The 15,864-nt window shown below is 45.7% G+C and overlaps 1 protein-coding gene across 2 annotated transcripts in view; it reads right to left on the reverse strand.

Annotated features, from left to right (window-relative positions):
• SH2D3C (SH2 domain containing 3C) overlaps positions 1-15,864 on the reverse strand; it is a 74,708-nt gene that overhangs the window by 31,260 nt on the left and 27,584 nt on the right. Inside the window, exons 1-2 of one of the 2 annotated variants that reach the window (XM_069748208.1) lie at positions 9,327-9,470; positions 812-851 (exon numbers count right to left, since the gene is read on the reverse strand). In XM_069748208.1, coding sequence (XP_069604309.1) covers positions 812-851; positions 9,327-9,388 — 102 coding nt within the window. In that variant the 5' untranslated portion in view covers positions 9,389-9,470. Of the gene's footprint in view, positions 1-811; positions 852-9,326; positions 9,471-15,864 lie in introns of those variants that run through there. The other variant, XM_069748207.1, reaches the window with a different exon arrangement.

Below are 15,864 nucleotides of genomic sequence, written 5' to 3' on the forward strand. Positions count from 1 at the left end.
TGGAGGCCAGAGACTGGTGGACTACCTAAGAAGCGGTGGCACGGGAGCAGAATAATTGGGCTACCAATTTCAGATGTGATACTTTTCACTCTCAATATGAGAAATTAGGCATAACGTTGTTACAGGGGTTGTCCAGACCTGGAAATACATGTTTTGCTTTGTTTTGTTTTTTGCAAAAAATAGAGTAATTCCTGTCTATAGGTTTAGTCTGGTGTTACAGCTGTATTAAAGGGGTTGTCCAGGACTGAACTATATGTGACCTGTTTGTAGACTAGATCATCAATATGAGATTGTGGGGGTCCGACACATGGCTCCCCTATGATCAGCTGAAACAAATGGTAGATATAGTTACGTACTCAGCAGTGGCCATTTAGCAATATAGCAATATACAGGGCTGCTCTCTTTCGCTCCGTGCATTGCTTCGTTCCGGAGGTAGCTTGCTTTGTAGCTCCTGCAAACTTGTGCCAGGCGTCGGACCCCCACCGATTTCATGTTGATGATTTATTTTGCAATAGGTGGACAACACCTTTAAACTGAACGGGCCTGAGTTGCAGTACCACATGTGGACAGGTGTGGCGCTGCTTTGAAAGAAAGAAGCAATGTTTATCTAGTAGACCGCTTTGAATGCAGAGGGCCATAGAGATGTGCTGCATAGCCCGTCTACTACTGTCTGTAGCATCTCCCTGTGGGACTTGACTTCATTAGAGTGACGACATACGCTGTGTATTGGGTGGCGCTAATCCTCAATGCAATGCAGCAGGTGGCAGACACAGGATAAACATATGGTGAGACGAGGCAGAGCGATCCTTACCTTCACGTACTCGCTTCCACCATCCAGACTATTACACGTGCTGCAAGAGAGAGAGGAAACATTAGGAAAATGTCAAACAGCGCCTCTCTTATGTACTGGCTGTGCTCAGAATTGCAGCTCAGACAAAGAAATAGACAATTTTGATAAATGAGATCCCCATGTGTTAATAAACATGCAGAACATTTCATATTAAAGCTCATACCCGAGACCCCCAATATAAAAAACGACTACTAGTTCTGTACAAAAAATCTGCCATTTTATTGTTTTGCCATTATATGTGCTGTCCAATTCCTGGATCTCCCTGCGGACCCATTCAGAGATGAGGGGAGCGGACATTGTGTTCTCAGTCAGGTTTCCTGACCGGGGTGAATCACAGAAGGGTCAAGAGGCAGGGTGTGACTCCTCCTGGCCAAAGGCACAACACAGGAAACAGCGTGCTTCATCCATGGATGTGGACAATGGGAGGCTTCCTCCATGTTCCTGCTGCATCCTCTTATGTCAAGAAGGGGAGAATAATAACTTACAGCACGCGCACACAGGCACCTTACCTGGGAACTATTGACGATGCATTCACACTGTATATACAGTTGAAACCAGAAGTTTACATCCACTATATAAAAAGACACATCTGCATGTTTTTCTCAATATCTGACATAAAATCAGAATAAACCTTTCCCGTTATAGGTCAATTAGGATTACCATAATTATTAGTATTTGCCAAATGCCAGAATAATGAGAGAGAGAATGGATTAAGGCATTTTTATCACTTACTGCAAAGTCAAAAGTTTACATACACTAAGATTACTATGCCTTTAAACAATTCTGGACTGCCTATATGATGATGTCATGTGCTTGGAAGCATCTGATAGGTTTTTTGGCAACATCTGAGTTAATTAGAGACACACCAGTGGATGTATTTTAATGCACACCTGAAACACACTGCTTCTTTGTGTAGCATCATGAGAAAGTCTAAAGAAATCAGCCAAGATATCAGGAAGAGATTTATGGACTTGCACAAGTCTGGCTCATCCTTGGCTACAATTTCAAGATACCTGAAGGTGCCTTGTTCATCTGTACAAACAATTATACGCAAGTACAAACAAGATGGGAATGTTCAGGAAGGAGATGGGTTCTGTGTCCCAGAGATTTATGTGCTTTAGCCCGAAGTGTGCATATCAACCCAAGGACAAAAGCAAAAGACCTTGTGAAAATGATGGCGGAAGGTGGTAAGATTGTGTCAATATCCGTAGTGAATCGAGTACTGTATCAACATTGACTGAAAGACCACTCTGCTAGGAAGAAGCCATTGCTCCAAAATAAATATAACAAAGCCAGATTAATGTTTGCAAATGCACACAGGAACAAAAACCTTAATTTTTGGAGACATGTCCTGTGGTCTGATGAAACTAAGATTGAACTTTTTGGGCATAATGACCATCTTTACATTTGGAAGAAAAAGGGAGAAGCTTGGAAGCCTAAAGGCCCCTTCACATTAAGCGACGCTGCAGCGATACCGACAACGATTCGGATCGCTGCAGCGTCGCTGTTTGGTCGCTGGAGAGCTGTCACACAGACCGCTCTCCAGCGACCAACGATGCCGGTAACCAGGGTAAACATCGGGTAACTAAGCGCAGGGCCGCGCTTAGTAACCCGATGTTTACCCTGGATACCATGCTAAAAGTAAAAAAAACCAAACACTAGATACTTACCTACCGCTGTCTGTCCTCCAGCGCTGCGCTCTGCTTCTCTGCTCTCCTCCTGTACTGTCTGTGAGCCGGAAAGCAGAGCGGTGACATCACTGCTCTGCTTTCCGGCTCACAGCCAGTACAGGAGGAGAGCAGAGCACAGCGCTGGAGGACAGACAGCGGTAGGTAAGTATCTAGTGTTTGTTTTTTTTTACTTTTAGCATGGTAACCAGGGTAAACATCGGGTTACTAAGCGCGGCCCTGCGCTTAGTTACCCGATGTTTACCCTGGTTACCAGTGAAGACATCGCTGGATCGGTGTCACACACGCCGATCCAGCGATGTCTCCAGGGAGTCCAGCGACGAAATAAAGTTCTGGACTTTGTTCAGCGACCAACGATCTCCCAGCAGGGGCCTGATCGTTGGTCGCTGTCACACAGAACGATTTCATTAACGATATCGTTGCTACGTCACAAATAGCAACGATATCGTTAACAATATCGTTATGTGTGAAGGTACCTTAAGAACACCATCAAACAGTGAAACACGGGGGTGGCAGCATCATGTTGCGGGGTCGTTTTGCTGCAGGAGGGACAGGTGCACTTCACAAAATAGATGGCATCATAATAAAAGAAAAGATTATGTGGCAATACTGAAGCAACATCTCAAGACATCAGCCAGGAAGTTAAAGCGTGGGCTGAAATGGGTCTTCCAAATGGACAGTGACCGGAAGCATACTGCCAAAATGGTAACAAAGTGGCTTAAGAATAAGAAAGTCAATGTTTTCTAATGGCCGTCACAAAGCCCTGATCTAAATCCTATTGAAAATTTATGGGCAAAGCTGAAAAGGCCGGTGCGAGCAAGGCGATCTATAAAAATGGATCGGTTACACCAGTTTTGTCAGGAGGAATGGGCCCAAATTCCGACCAACTATTATGAGAAGCTTGTGGAAGGATATCCCAAACGTTTGACCCAAGTCATTCAGTTTAAGGGCAATGGTACCAAATACTAATGAAATGTATGTAAACTTTTGACTTTGCAGTAAGTAATAAAAATGCCTTAAAATATTCTGTCTCTCATTATTCTGGCATTTGGCGAATATTAATAATTATGGTAATCCTAACTGATTAACTAAAATTCTGATTTCATGTCAGATATTGAGAAAAACATGCAGATGTGTCTTTTTATATAGTGTATGTAAACTTCTGCTTTCAAACATGCCACAATCACGCCTATCCTTAAAAAGCCAACCCTCGACCCAACCGCTATGCAGTGGCGTAGGAAGAGGGGTGCGGGGGGGGCGGTCCGCCCCGGGCGGCACAATGCGGGGGGCGGCCGGCGCTGCAGGAGAAGAAAAAAAAAAAAAAAGACGCCCCTTTAAATCTTCGGGCGGCGCCGTCCGCCGCCACGACCAGGGCCAGCTCCCCCCACCACCGGACCCCGCCCCCCGCTCTATACTCACCTCTCCTGGTTCCCGCGGCGCCGGCAGCTGCAGCGTCCTCTGACTCTGCGACGTCTCAGAGCAGAGGGCGCGATGACGTCACTACTGTGCTCGCCGCTCTGCCTCTCTGTCCTGAGCGTCGCAGAGCCGGAGAGACGCTGACTGCACCGGACCTGCGCTGGGAACGGGAGAGGTGAGGATTTTACTTTTTTTTTTTTTTTCTTTATGTCTGACTGTCTGGGGCTGGGGCAATGCTGGACACACTGGGGCAATACTGGAGACCATGGGGCAGATTGCTGGACACACTGGGGCAATACATGAGACCATGGGGCAGATTGCTGGACACACTGGGGCAATACAGGAGACCATGTGGCAGATTGCTGGACACACTGGGGCAATACATGAGACCATGGGGCAGATTGCTGGACACACTGGGGCAATACAGGAGACCATGGGGCAGAATGCTGGACACACTGGGGCAATACAGGAGACCATGGGGCAGAATGCTGGACACACTGGGGCAATACAGGAGACTATGGGGCAGATTGCTGGACACACTGGGGCAATACTGGAGACCATGGGGCAGATTGCTGGACACACTGGGGCAATACAGGAGACCATGGGGCAGATTGCTGGACACACTGGGGCAATACAGGAGACCATGGGGCAGATTGCTGGACACACTGGGGCAATACTGGAGACCATGGGGCAGAATGCTGGACACACTGGGGCAATACAGGAGACCATGGGGCAGATTGCTGGACACACTGGGGCAATACAGGAGACCATGTGGCAGAATGCTGGACACACTGGGGCAATACAGGAGACCATGGGGCAGATTGCTGGACACACTGGGGCAATACAGGAGACCATGGGGCAGATTGCTGGACACACTGGGGAAATACTGGAGACCATGGGGCAGAATGCTGGACACACTGGGGCAATACAGGAGACTATGGGGCAGATTGCTGGACACACTGAATACTGGAGACCATGGGGCAGATTTCAGGACACATTGAGGCAATGCTGGAGACCCTGGGCAGACTTCTGGACATACTGGGGCAATACTGGAGACCATGGGGCAGATTGCTGGACACACCGGGGCAATACTGGAGACCATGGGGCAGAATGCTGGACACACTGGGGCAATACAGGAGACCATGGGGCAGATTGCTGGATACACCGGGGCAATACTGGAGACCATGGGGCAGAATGCTGGACACACTGGGGCAATACAGGAGACCATGGGGCAGATTGCTGGACACACTGGGGCAATACTGGAGACCCTGGGGCAGATTTCTGGACACATTGAGGCAATGCTGGAGACCCTGGGGCAGACTTCTGGACACACTGGGGCAATGCTGGACACTGGGGCAGATTGCTGGACACACTGGGGCAATGCTGGACACTGGGGGTAATATGCTGGACACACTGGGGCAGACTGCTGGACACACTGGGGAAAGGCTGGACACTGGGGCAGATTGCTGGACACACTGGGGGCAGTGCTGGACATACTGGGGCAGATTGCTGGACACACTGGGGGTAATATGCTGGACACACTGGGGCAGATTGCTGGACAACATGGGGGTAATATGCTGGACACACTGGGGCAGATTGCTGGACAACATGGGGGTAATATGCTGGACACACTGGGGGCAGGACTTGAGGCATGGGCAGAATGTAGATACGGGGCATGATTGGAGACACGGGGCAGGATTGGATCATGGGGCAGGACGGATACGATGGAGGCTGGTGGGGCAGGATGTGGAGATCATATGGGGTAGAATGGATACTCATGAGGGCAGGATGCGAGAACATATGGCTGGAGCCAGGAATGAGAAACGGGGCCAGGGTGGGGAATATTATTACCATAGGGGCTAATTAAGGGATATTATTACTGCAGTGATGTATTTATTTTATTTTTTGAGTATACTGTTTTAAATGGGGGGGGCGGTCCTGTTACTGTGCAGAGTGACACTATATCACCTTTTTTTCTTCATGTGATGTAATGTAGAAGTTGTGAAAAATTAAGTAATGTATTCTGCAAGCGGAGCTCGAGATAACTGTGTTATTTCCTGCAGAAACGAGTCCTGGCTGGAAGGAATGATGGCGGTCTGTGCTGGATGAAAGATGAAGGACTTCACCTAGATACGTCACTGGTGAGTCAGTGTTACCTATACACTGACACTATACACTGTATACTATATAGAGGTCCTGTGTATAATGTCACCAGTGATCTCTGTATTACCTCTACACAGACACTGCATACTAAGTACAGATCTCCTGTGAATACTGGCACTTATGGTGATAGTATTGTGTTTTTTTTTTTATTACTGATCAGTATTGTAGTATTCAGTCACTATGTGGTGGTAATATGTGGTCTGGAAATGGTGTTGTGGTATTTGTCCCTTGTATGTAGTATTATTCGGTCACTATGTGGCCTGGTCATGGTGTGGTGGTATTAAGTCACAGGTGTGGCATGTGGGGGTGACACCATTAGGCCCAGTTTAAGTTCTACAAAACAGGAAGACCGTTTTTGGTAACCTTTGTGTGTATTGAGCCGGGGGGGGGGGGGGGGTGGCGCCAAACTCGGGAACAGCCCCGGGCGGCAAAAGCTCTAGCTACGCCTCTGCCGCTATGTCCAGCTATCGCCCAATATCGCTGTACCCTTTTGCTTCCAAACTCCTGGAGCAGCACGTCCACGCTGAACTTTCCTCCCTTCTCTCATCTAACTTGCTCTTTGACAATCTACAATCTGGTTTCCGTCCACATCATTCCATTGAGACTGCCCTGACCAAAATTACTAACGACCCACTTACAGCCAAAGCTAACGGACAATTTCTATACTCCTTTTTCTAGACCTGTCCTCTGCTTTCGACACAGTTGACCACTGCCTCCTACTACAGATCCTCTCCTCCCTTGGCATCAAAGACCTCGCCCTATCCTGGATCTCATCGTACCTTTCAAATCGCACATTCAGCATCTCCCACTCCCATACTACATCTTCATCCCACCCTCTCTCTGAAGGAGTCCTCCAAGGCTCTGCTCTAGAACCCTTACTCTTCTCAATCTATACACTTGGTCTGGGACAATTCATAACGTTCCATGGATTCCAGTATCACCTGTATGCTGATGTATCTGAGTAAGGTAATGTCTTAAAATATTCTTAAGCCCTCCATACACTTTAGAAAGTGGTTGGATGAACGATGGTCTGGCCGGCAGCTATCTCACTCGACTGCCATACACAGGAGTGATCAATCAGCCGAGCGCTCCTGTGTTCTTTATAAGAGAGCCGCCATCAGACATTTCTGTCGGCGGCTTATCTTTAGAGAACAAAACCATTGACAGTCTGAAATTGGAAATGATGGATCCTTATCTCCCCTAACATCATTTGTCTGGGGCCCTCATACACATTAGACGGACAGCCGAACCCGTCTGTATAAGCGAATTTGGCAAATGCTAGCCCAAAGTGTATAGGGGGCTTTAATTTATAATTTTTGGTGGTGGAGTGCTAATCCATTCAGTAGAGAGTGGCTATAAAGTGCTTCTATGCAGGACTCAGTGCGTCTATGCATTACTCATTGATTTCAATAAAAACAGTGTAATGCATCATTTCCCCTGTGGAGGCACTGCAGGGATAGTGAGCATCTGCTACCAAGTCTTCTACACGTTATAGCTGATCTCAGGATTTATATGTATTGGGGATTGGATTTCAACATACCCTATCCCTTTTTTGTGTTGCTGGAAATCACTACTTTTGGGCAACCTTTTGGGAACCTCCTTTAATCTGGCACCCATAATGATCTACATGGTTGGTAAGATCCTTATGATGAAGTAAGGCTCCAGGTAGAATCAATTACAACCTCACAGCTATAATACTGCATTCGTAGTCTCTATGGTGCCGTGCCTTACCCCATTATACCACCAATCTCAGGTAAAGAAGGCGTGCTCCATTGGATGCCATATTAGAAGCATTGCTCTTAGGGAAGAATATCTACATAATATACTACCATATGGAGACATCATACAGCGGCATGTAGTGGGCCTACATTTCTGGAGAGGAGCTGCCCGAAAATACGTCATTGGAATATGGATAGGATGTGCGTATAGATCTATGAAGGCATTCCAATTCTATGGACAATTATATTTCAGCTAATATCCTCCTCTCGGTTTCACCTGCCCATGGACCCAACTGTATGGGCCTTTTTAGCGTATGTGTATGTGGGACGTGTACGTCTGAGTTCCTGACAAATGTAAAAATATATGGCACAGTATGGGCGTACATTGGCCTCTGTCGCCTACAGGCTACCGTGTTTTTTCTTTTTTTTTGGACATCTCCTTTAGCCGTTAGTAAATGTATGATGTATAGGGCGGGATCTTTCCCAGCTTATGTGAATGCCTATCAGGGAATATGATGGTATATTTCTGGAGAACCTCTCTACACCCGGGGTCCCGAGTCTACAGACTGTTGCATTGTCTTCATAGTGATCGGTACTTTGCTGACACAGAAAATCCCATTACACCCGCAGCCCACAGTGCAGACAACAAGCCAGGGGGGAGGAATGAGATCAGCGCTTTGTCAGGGGGGCTGTGACCTCCCTAAATATAACCAGAATTTTAATTATAACCAGATGATCTGAAGGAGATAAGTGTGTTCGTGGGAAAGAGGGAATCCCAGAGAACAGGAGGAAGAATATGTGAGAGCCAGGGGCTAGTGGGGGTAAAGAAAATTGGCTGCAGTCATTACTAGGAAGGGGGATATGTGCACTATAGCATGTAATAGTCAAATAGTGGGCAACCAGGGCATGTGTCCTGGGTGATCATACACCACTATGCAGTATTTTGATGCAGGGCTTGTGTACTAATTTGAATCTTTGCTCAGGTGACAGATAGCTCAGCCATGCCAAAAGAGATATATATTTCTCACGTCAGATAATCACGGTGTTAGTACCGGCCGGGGATCTCAACAATCTCTTCAGGAATTCTGAAGCAGTTGAGTTCGTGTCGGGAGAACCACGGGCGGTCCATCCTCAGACGGCATTACTTGCCAGGTTATGCATAAAAAATATTGTTATTGGCAGGACGTCGTCCCATGCTAAGAGGTGATGTGCTGCTGAAAACTTGTTCTGTATATGGCCACAGAGCGATCATATTAGAGATCGTTCGGTCCCGATCAGTGATCATCGAGATCATGTAAACAGGACAGTAAACGAGCGCTGAACGACTTGGTCGGCCGCATAAATGGGTCATTATTAAGGTCACCTCTGATACACCTCAACGTCTATTTGAGCGATGCAGACGTGACATCTATGTTTTTTGCTATACTACTTTCTATATCAGATCTGTAGCAATATACAATGTTCCCGTCATCCCCGTCACAGATTACTTACCAGTATCCCATGGGGTAACATCTTCTCCCCACATCAGACACAGCTCTGAAATCTAAATTCATCTCCAAGTGACAGGGTCTCAGCTCCTAAGCAGCAGGACGGTTTGTGAACTTGGGAAAGTGAGTCCTGGACCCCTCCAGCCTCTCTCCTCCTCCTCGGCCAGCTCGGCCCTCCCTCCATTGCCCTGTATGGAATGTACAAGGGGATGTCTCTTCCACAATTTGGCATCTGAAGGAATTCCAGGTCATTAACATGCTCAGGGCATCACCAGGGCCTCCTCCCCATACACAGAGAAGTAAACGTAATCCCTGGAGAGGAGATTCAAATTTTAAAAGAAGATATTTCAGGTCTGAGATTTTTCGTCCTCAGCCCTAAATAAACTTCGCACCTCTGGAAGGAAAACATTTCCAACGGCTGGGTACACAGCTACAAAGTCCAGAGGCGACAAAGCAGAGTCTCGAATCCCACACTTCTGTCTACTGTGGGGTCGACATGACAGTAGTTCTTACAGAATTACGAGATGGGAACATAAGGGAGGACCAATATGGAAGTCGCATGAGTAACAATTCCCGAATATAACATTGTTATCGCAGTAGAAGAGGGAGTCATCCAATAAGACCCCAGTATAAACTAGAACCTTTACCCCAAATGTCAAAACCCTGACCCCAAAATATAGGTCTCTGAGATTCTGTATTCTGCTGACAGGTCCTGTGAACATTGGTTCCCCTTTACGAGTTTATCTGGTGTGAGGTAGTGATATTTTAAGCTTACAACCTCTTTATTGTGGGGTGTTTCCTGATCATTGGCTTGTGCTAATATGCCCACCGGCGCTCGAGCAAACTGGTCGTTTGTAGGGCAGATCGGATCATTTATGTGGGCATCATTGTCTGCTACACATCCTACTGTGAAAACAGTACGCAAACTGTACAAGGACCAAATGATTGTGTTAATGAACGTCGTCCCCATGCGTTTTGGTTGCAGCAGTCACGTCTTGACTACAATGCACATCACGGCTGCAGCCAATCACTGAAGTTGGCTTCTCGTGCCGACTACACCAGTAGAGCCACTGAGCTCAGGGATTGGCTGCAGCAGCAATGTGCGTTGTTGTGGGCAGGTCACCACTGCATCAGTGGCACCCCAGTAGTCCAGTTGCCACAGTGGAATTGCCTCCCTCACAGGGGGTGATGTCATGCCTGGAAGCAAGGAGGGGTCCCCTTACCAGCATCCAACACTTTCCTGACTCCAGACCAGAAGGGGGAGCTCTAGCACCCGGTTTCAGGGGAGCTTCCCTATAAGTTCTGGCCTGGAGGCGGAGTTAGACAGTTTGAGTGAGTAGTCTGAGAGGAGAGGAGGGAAGTCGAGGAGAGCCTAGGGTGTGGAGCTGTGACCAAGCTCACCCCAGAGCTGAGCGCCAGAAACCTGACACCGGGGTCCGTGGTTGCACGAGTACAGAAGTCTCGGCAGCTAAATCCGGAGGGCAGGAGACTGCAGATCTCCTGGCCCATCTAACACCCAGCGGCACAGCAGCATATCAGAGCCCGGAGCCGCCATCAAGGAGCGACACTTGGAATAGGCTCAAGCGGCCTGCCATGCGGGTAATGTTTGATTCTAACTGTCAGACAGTGAGAGGGACTTTAGCAGAGCTTAAAGCAGCAGGGACCTAAAGATCAGTGCAGAAGGAAGGCCTCCGAATCCACCTGGCTAGATGGACCCTAAATTGCTTCCAGGCTGCCCGAACCCCATCATCATGTTACCTGTGCCCTGGACTGCACCTGCAACTAACAAGTAAAGGTAAAGGAAACTGCAGTCCTTGTGCCCTCCAGTCATTTCCCGCACCCCAACGTCTACAATCCCTTACAAAACTACACCAGTAGCCCTGGGGCCCTGCTTCACCTGTGGGGAGCAGAACCATCCCAGCTGCATCACCATCGGCCCCAGTGGTCTCCTTAACCAGCGTCGGCCACTCATTGCCGAATACCACAGGTGGTGTCACGTTAAATCCCCTACAAACTTTCCTTCATCCTTTTTATTGGACACCCAGGGCCACGGACCTGGTCACTGCTGTCATGACAACCCCCCTGAAGGTCTGTCCGACCAGGCCCAAGTACCCCATGGCTCTAGCGGGCGCTCCACATCCAAAACACAAGGACCACAGCAGTGGCAGAGAGGTAGCGCCAGACCTGGGGAGGGTGACACCTGCAGTGTTTGTTATTTTACATATATGAAAGACATTTGGGGACCAAATATGTTGGATTTACAAGGTCGGATTTCATCCCATAACAGCGCCAGTTTCAGATATTACCAAGTCTATCAGCCAGGCCATGGTTAGGAGGGTAGGAAACCTTCCTCTGGACGCAGGCACTAAGCACACTGACGGCCGGGGCGCAGGCACTCAGGGGAGTGGTGTCTTAAGGGCTGATGTAAAGGCGCTTTTACACAGACTGATACAAATTCTATGGGGACGAAAGTGCCGGTGTAAATCCACCTGTATCCCCACCAGTCTATTAGTCAGATTGCCAATCGTAGGACCTTCCAATAACGGAACTGCTTAATATCCTGCTGCAGGTGGAGGCGCAGACAGACAAAACTCCAGTAGTGAAGAACTCCTATAGGGTTATTCCTATTTATCGATTGCAATCAATATTGTACATTCTGAGTGATAATCAAGCCTTCTGTTTTCTCATAGGAAAAGACTGAAGGCCATATACACTGATGGCAGATGATGGCTCAAGGATGGAGACATAGCTCATGACTGCTGAGACACCTAGTTGTCCTTCAAGGAGTGGTATCATGCTGTGCCCAGTTGGATGTCATTTGGATGTTAGGGATGCGCCCGGCTGGGTGTCAGTGATGCGCCAGACTGGGTGTCAGGCGAGCATGACTGGATATCAGTCTGCCAATAACTGTCTTCCAGAAACAGTGCCACTCTTGTTCTTGGCCTGGGTCTGGTACTGCAACGGAGCCATAAAAAGAACAGAGTTTATCTGCAATACCAGATACAGTCCGTGAGTAAGAGTGGTGTTAATGTTAATGTAATCTTAAAAATAAGATTGAGCATGTTGAAATCCAACATATCTAATCTTTCTATTCTCCAATGACACATTCCAAAGTCGGCATACCCTTATAAATTTCAGATAAATGGATATTCATGCTAAATTCAAAAGATTAGATCAACTTTCCTCCTAACATGAACATATTTTTACAGAATCAATGTAAAAATAATAAAAATAAAGGTTCTTGTTCAAATATCCACTTTTGTAACTCAGCCTTACTTGCCCCAGTCCAGGGGCAGAACCAAGATGATAGATATAAAAGTAAAAAGAGACCCCTTAGTGATGGGTTTGGATGTGGAGGGCTCACACCTACAGAATCATAAATTTCCATCCCCATTATTGAGTTGCAGTGTAACCTTCCCATTTGTCATGGAGACCATTGTGCAATGTGCAGGTCAAGGCCACTGCTTGGCATTTAGGAGGCCCCTTTATAAAGCACTTTACACTAGCGGCATATTACTCCAGAATCCACAGGACAGCGCTCGTCTACCATAGAAACCTATAGGATGGGAAACATTCTTTGCATTCTGTGGAGCTTGCCCAGCGTTAACATGGAGTTTCTATGTAATATTTCATGCACTGTAGAGGTCGATTGTTTTACAAGGTAACGGCACAACCAGCAAGGTATATAGTATTATACATCACTTACTATGGTGACCGCTGCAGCCAATCACAGGCCTCAGCAGCCAGGTGACCAAACAACGTTTAGTCCACTGAAGCAGGCTGTGCTGGATCCATGGGGGTAAAAGTGGGTGAGTATGCCTTAGTTTATTGTTTTAAAGGGGTTCTCCCCTTTCAGCAATGTTTCCCCTAAAAGCCCTGTTCGTTGTAAAAAAAAAAAAAAAAACACTATTCTTTACTCACCCTCCTCTGGTCCAGCTCAGAGTCTCTGCCGCTACTTCCAGTGTCTGTTGCTTATAGCTAATCAATGAGCTGAGCGGCTCGTGTCATTCACATAACCGGAGCTGCTGAGCTCACTGACTGGCTGCAGCGCTGTCAATGTCATGTCAGCGCTACAGATTATAACAGACACAGAGAGCAGCAGTGGAGACTCAGCGATGGACCTGGGGAGGGTGAATAAAACAGTGTTTGTTTAGTTATTTTTTACTACTAACAGAGTTCATCGGAAAATCTTTTCTGAAACGGGGCAACCCCTTTAAACACATCCCTGTGGCCGGCAAATGCATTTTCCATGTCGGACAACCTAAAATGATTTTTTAAGTATGGTGAAAAGGCCAGCTCAGGGTGACAGTATTCCAGTGGGCCCCTTTTCGCTTTCAATATTTCCTCCTCACCCCCCAAGCACCCTTCACACATCAGTGTTTCCAGTACATGTGCTGACAGTTTTCACACATAGTGGAAACACTTACACATGCACACCCATTCTAATCTATGGGACTGCACACATGTGACCCGCATGTAAACATGTCCATTTTTTTCCGGCAGCGCCGTTGTCAATTTGTCCTGCACATGTACACACGGATGACGTAAAGTGTGACATCTGTGTGCTGAGATAGATAGATAGATAGATAGATAGATAGATAGATAGATAGATAGATAGATAGATAGATAATGAGATAGATAGATAGATATCAGATAGATAGATAGATATTAGATAGATAGATATTAGATAGATAGATAGATAGATAGATAGATAGATAGATAGATAGATAGATAGATAGATATGAGATAGACAGACAGATAGATAGATAGATAGATATGAGATAGATAGATATTAGATAGATAGATAGATAGATAGATAGATAGATATGAGATAGATAGATATTAGATAGATAGATAGACAGATAGATAGATATGAGGTAGATAGATATGAGATAGATAGATATCAGATAGATAGATATTAAATAGATAGATATTAGATAGATAGATAGATAGATAGGTAGATAGATAGATATGAAATAGATAGATATGAGATAGATAGATAGATAGATAGATAGATAGATAGATAGATAGATAGATAGATAGATAGATAGATATGGGATAGATAGATATGGGATAGATAGATAGATATCAGATAGATAGATATGAGATAGATAGATATGAGATAGATAGATAGATAGATAGATAGATAGATAGATAGATAGATAGATAGATAGATAGATAGATATGGGATAGATAGATAGATATGAGATAGATAGATATCAGATAGATAGATATGAGATAGATAGACAGACAGACAGATAGATAGATAGATAGATAGATAGATAGATAGATATGAGATAGATAGATAGATAGATAGATAGATAGATATGAGATAGATAGATGGATAGATAGATATGAGATAGATAGATATGAGATAGATAGATATGAGATAGATAGACAGACAGACAGACAGATAGATAGATAATAATAATAATAATAATTTTATTTATATAGCGCCAACATATTCCGCAGCGCTTTACAAATTATAGAGGGGACTTGTACAGACAATAGACATTACAGCATAACAGAAATACAGTTCAAAACAGATACCAGGAGGAGTGAGGGCCCTGCTCGCAAGCTACAAACTATGGGGAAAAGGGGAGACACGAGAGGTGGATGGTAACAATTGCTTTAGTTATTCGGACCAGCTATAGTGTAAGGCTCAGGTGTTCATGTAAAGCTGCATGAACCAGTTACCTGCCTAAGTATGTAGCAGTACAGACACAGAGGGCTAATACTGCATAAAGTATATGAGAACATGATGCGAGGAACCTTTTTTTTTTTTTTTTTTTTTTTATTATAAATAGGCCACACAGGGATCGTTAGGTTAATGCATTGAGGCGGTAGGCCAGTCTGAACAAATGAGTTTTTAGGGCACGCTTAAAACTGTGGGGATTGGGGATTAATCGTATTAACCTAGGTAGTGCATTCCAAAGAATCGGCGCAGCACGTGTAAAGTCTTGGAGACGGGAGTGGGAGGTTCTGATTATTGAGGATACTAACCTGAGGTCATTAGCGGAGCGGAGGGCACGGGTAGGGTGGTAGACTGATACCAGGGAGGAGATGTAGGGTGGTGCTGAGCCATGGAGTGCTTTGTGGATGAGGGTAGTAGTTTTGTACTGGATTCTGGAGTGGATGGGTAGCCAGTGTAATGACTGGCACAGGGTAGAGGCATCGGTGTAACGGTTGGTGAGGAATATGATCCTGGCTGCAGATAGATAGATAGATATGAGATAAATAGATATGAGATAGATAGATAGATAGATAGATATGAGATAGATAGATATGAGATAGATAGATAGATAGATAGATATATAGATATGAGATAGATAGATATTAGATAGATAGATGGATAGATAGATAGATAGATATGAGATAAATAGATAGATAGATATGAGATAGATAGATATCAGATAGATAGATATGAGATAGATAGACAGACAGACAGATAGATAGATAGATAGATAGATAGATAGATAGATAGATAGATAGATAGATAGATAGATAGATAGATATGAGATAGATAGATATGAGATAGATAG

This window comes from Ranitomeya imitator, chromosome 2, assembly GCF_032444005.1.
Source record: "Ranitomeya imitator isolate aRanImi1 chromosome 2, aRanImi1.pri, whole genome shotgun sequence".
In the NCBI taxonomy this organism is placed as follows: Eukaryota; Metazoa; Chordata; class Amphibia; order Anura; family Dendrobatidae; genus Ranitomeya; species Ranitomeya imitator.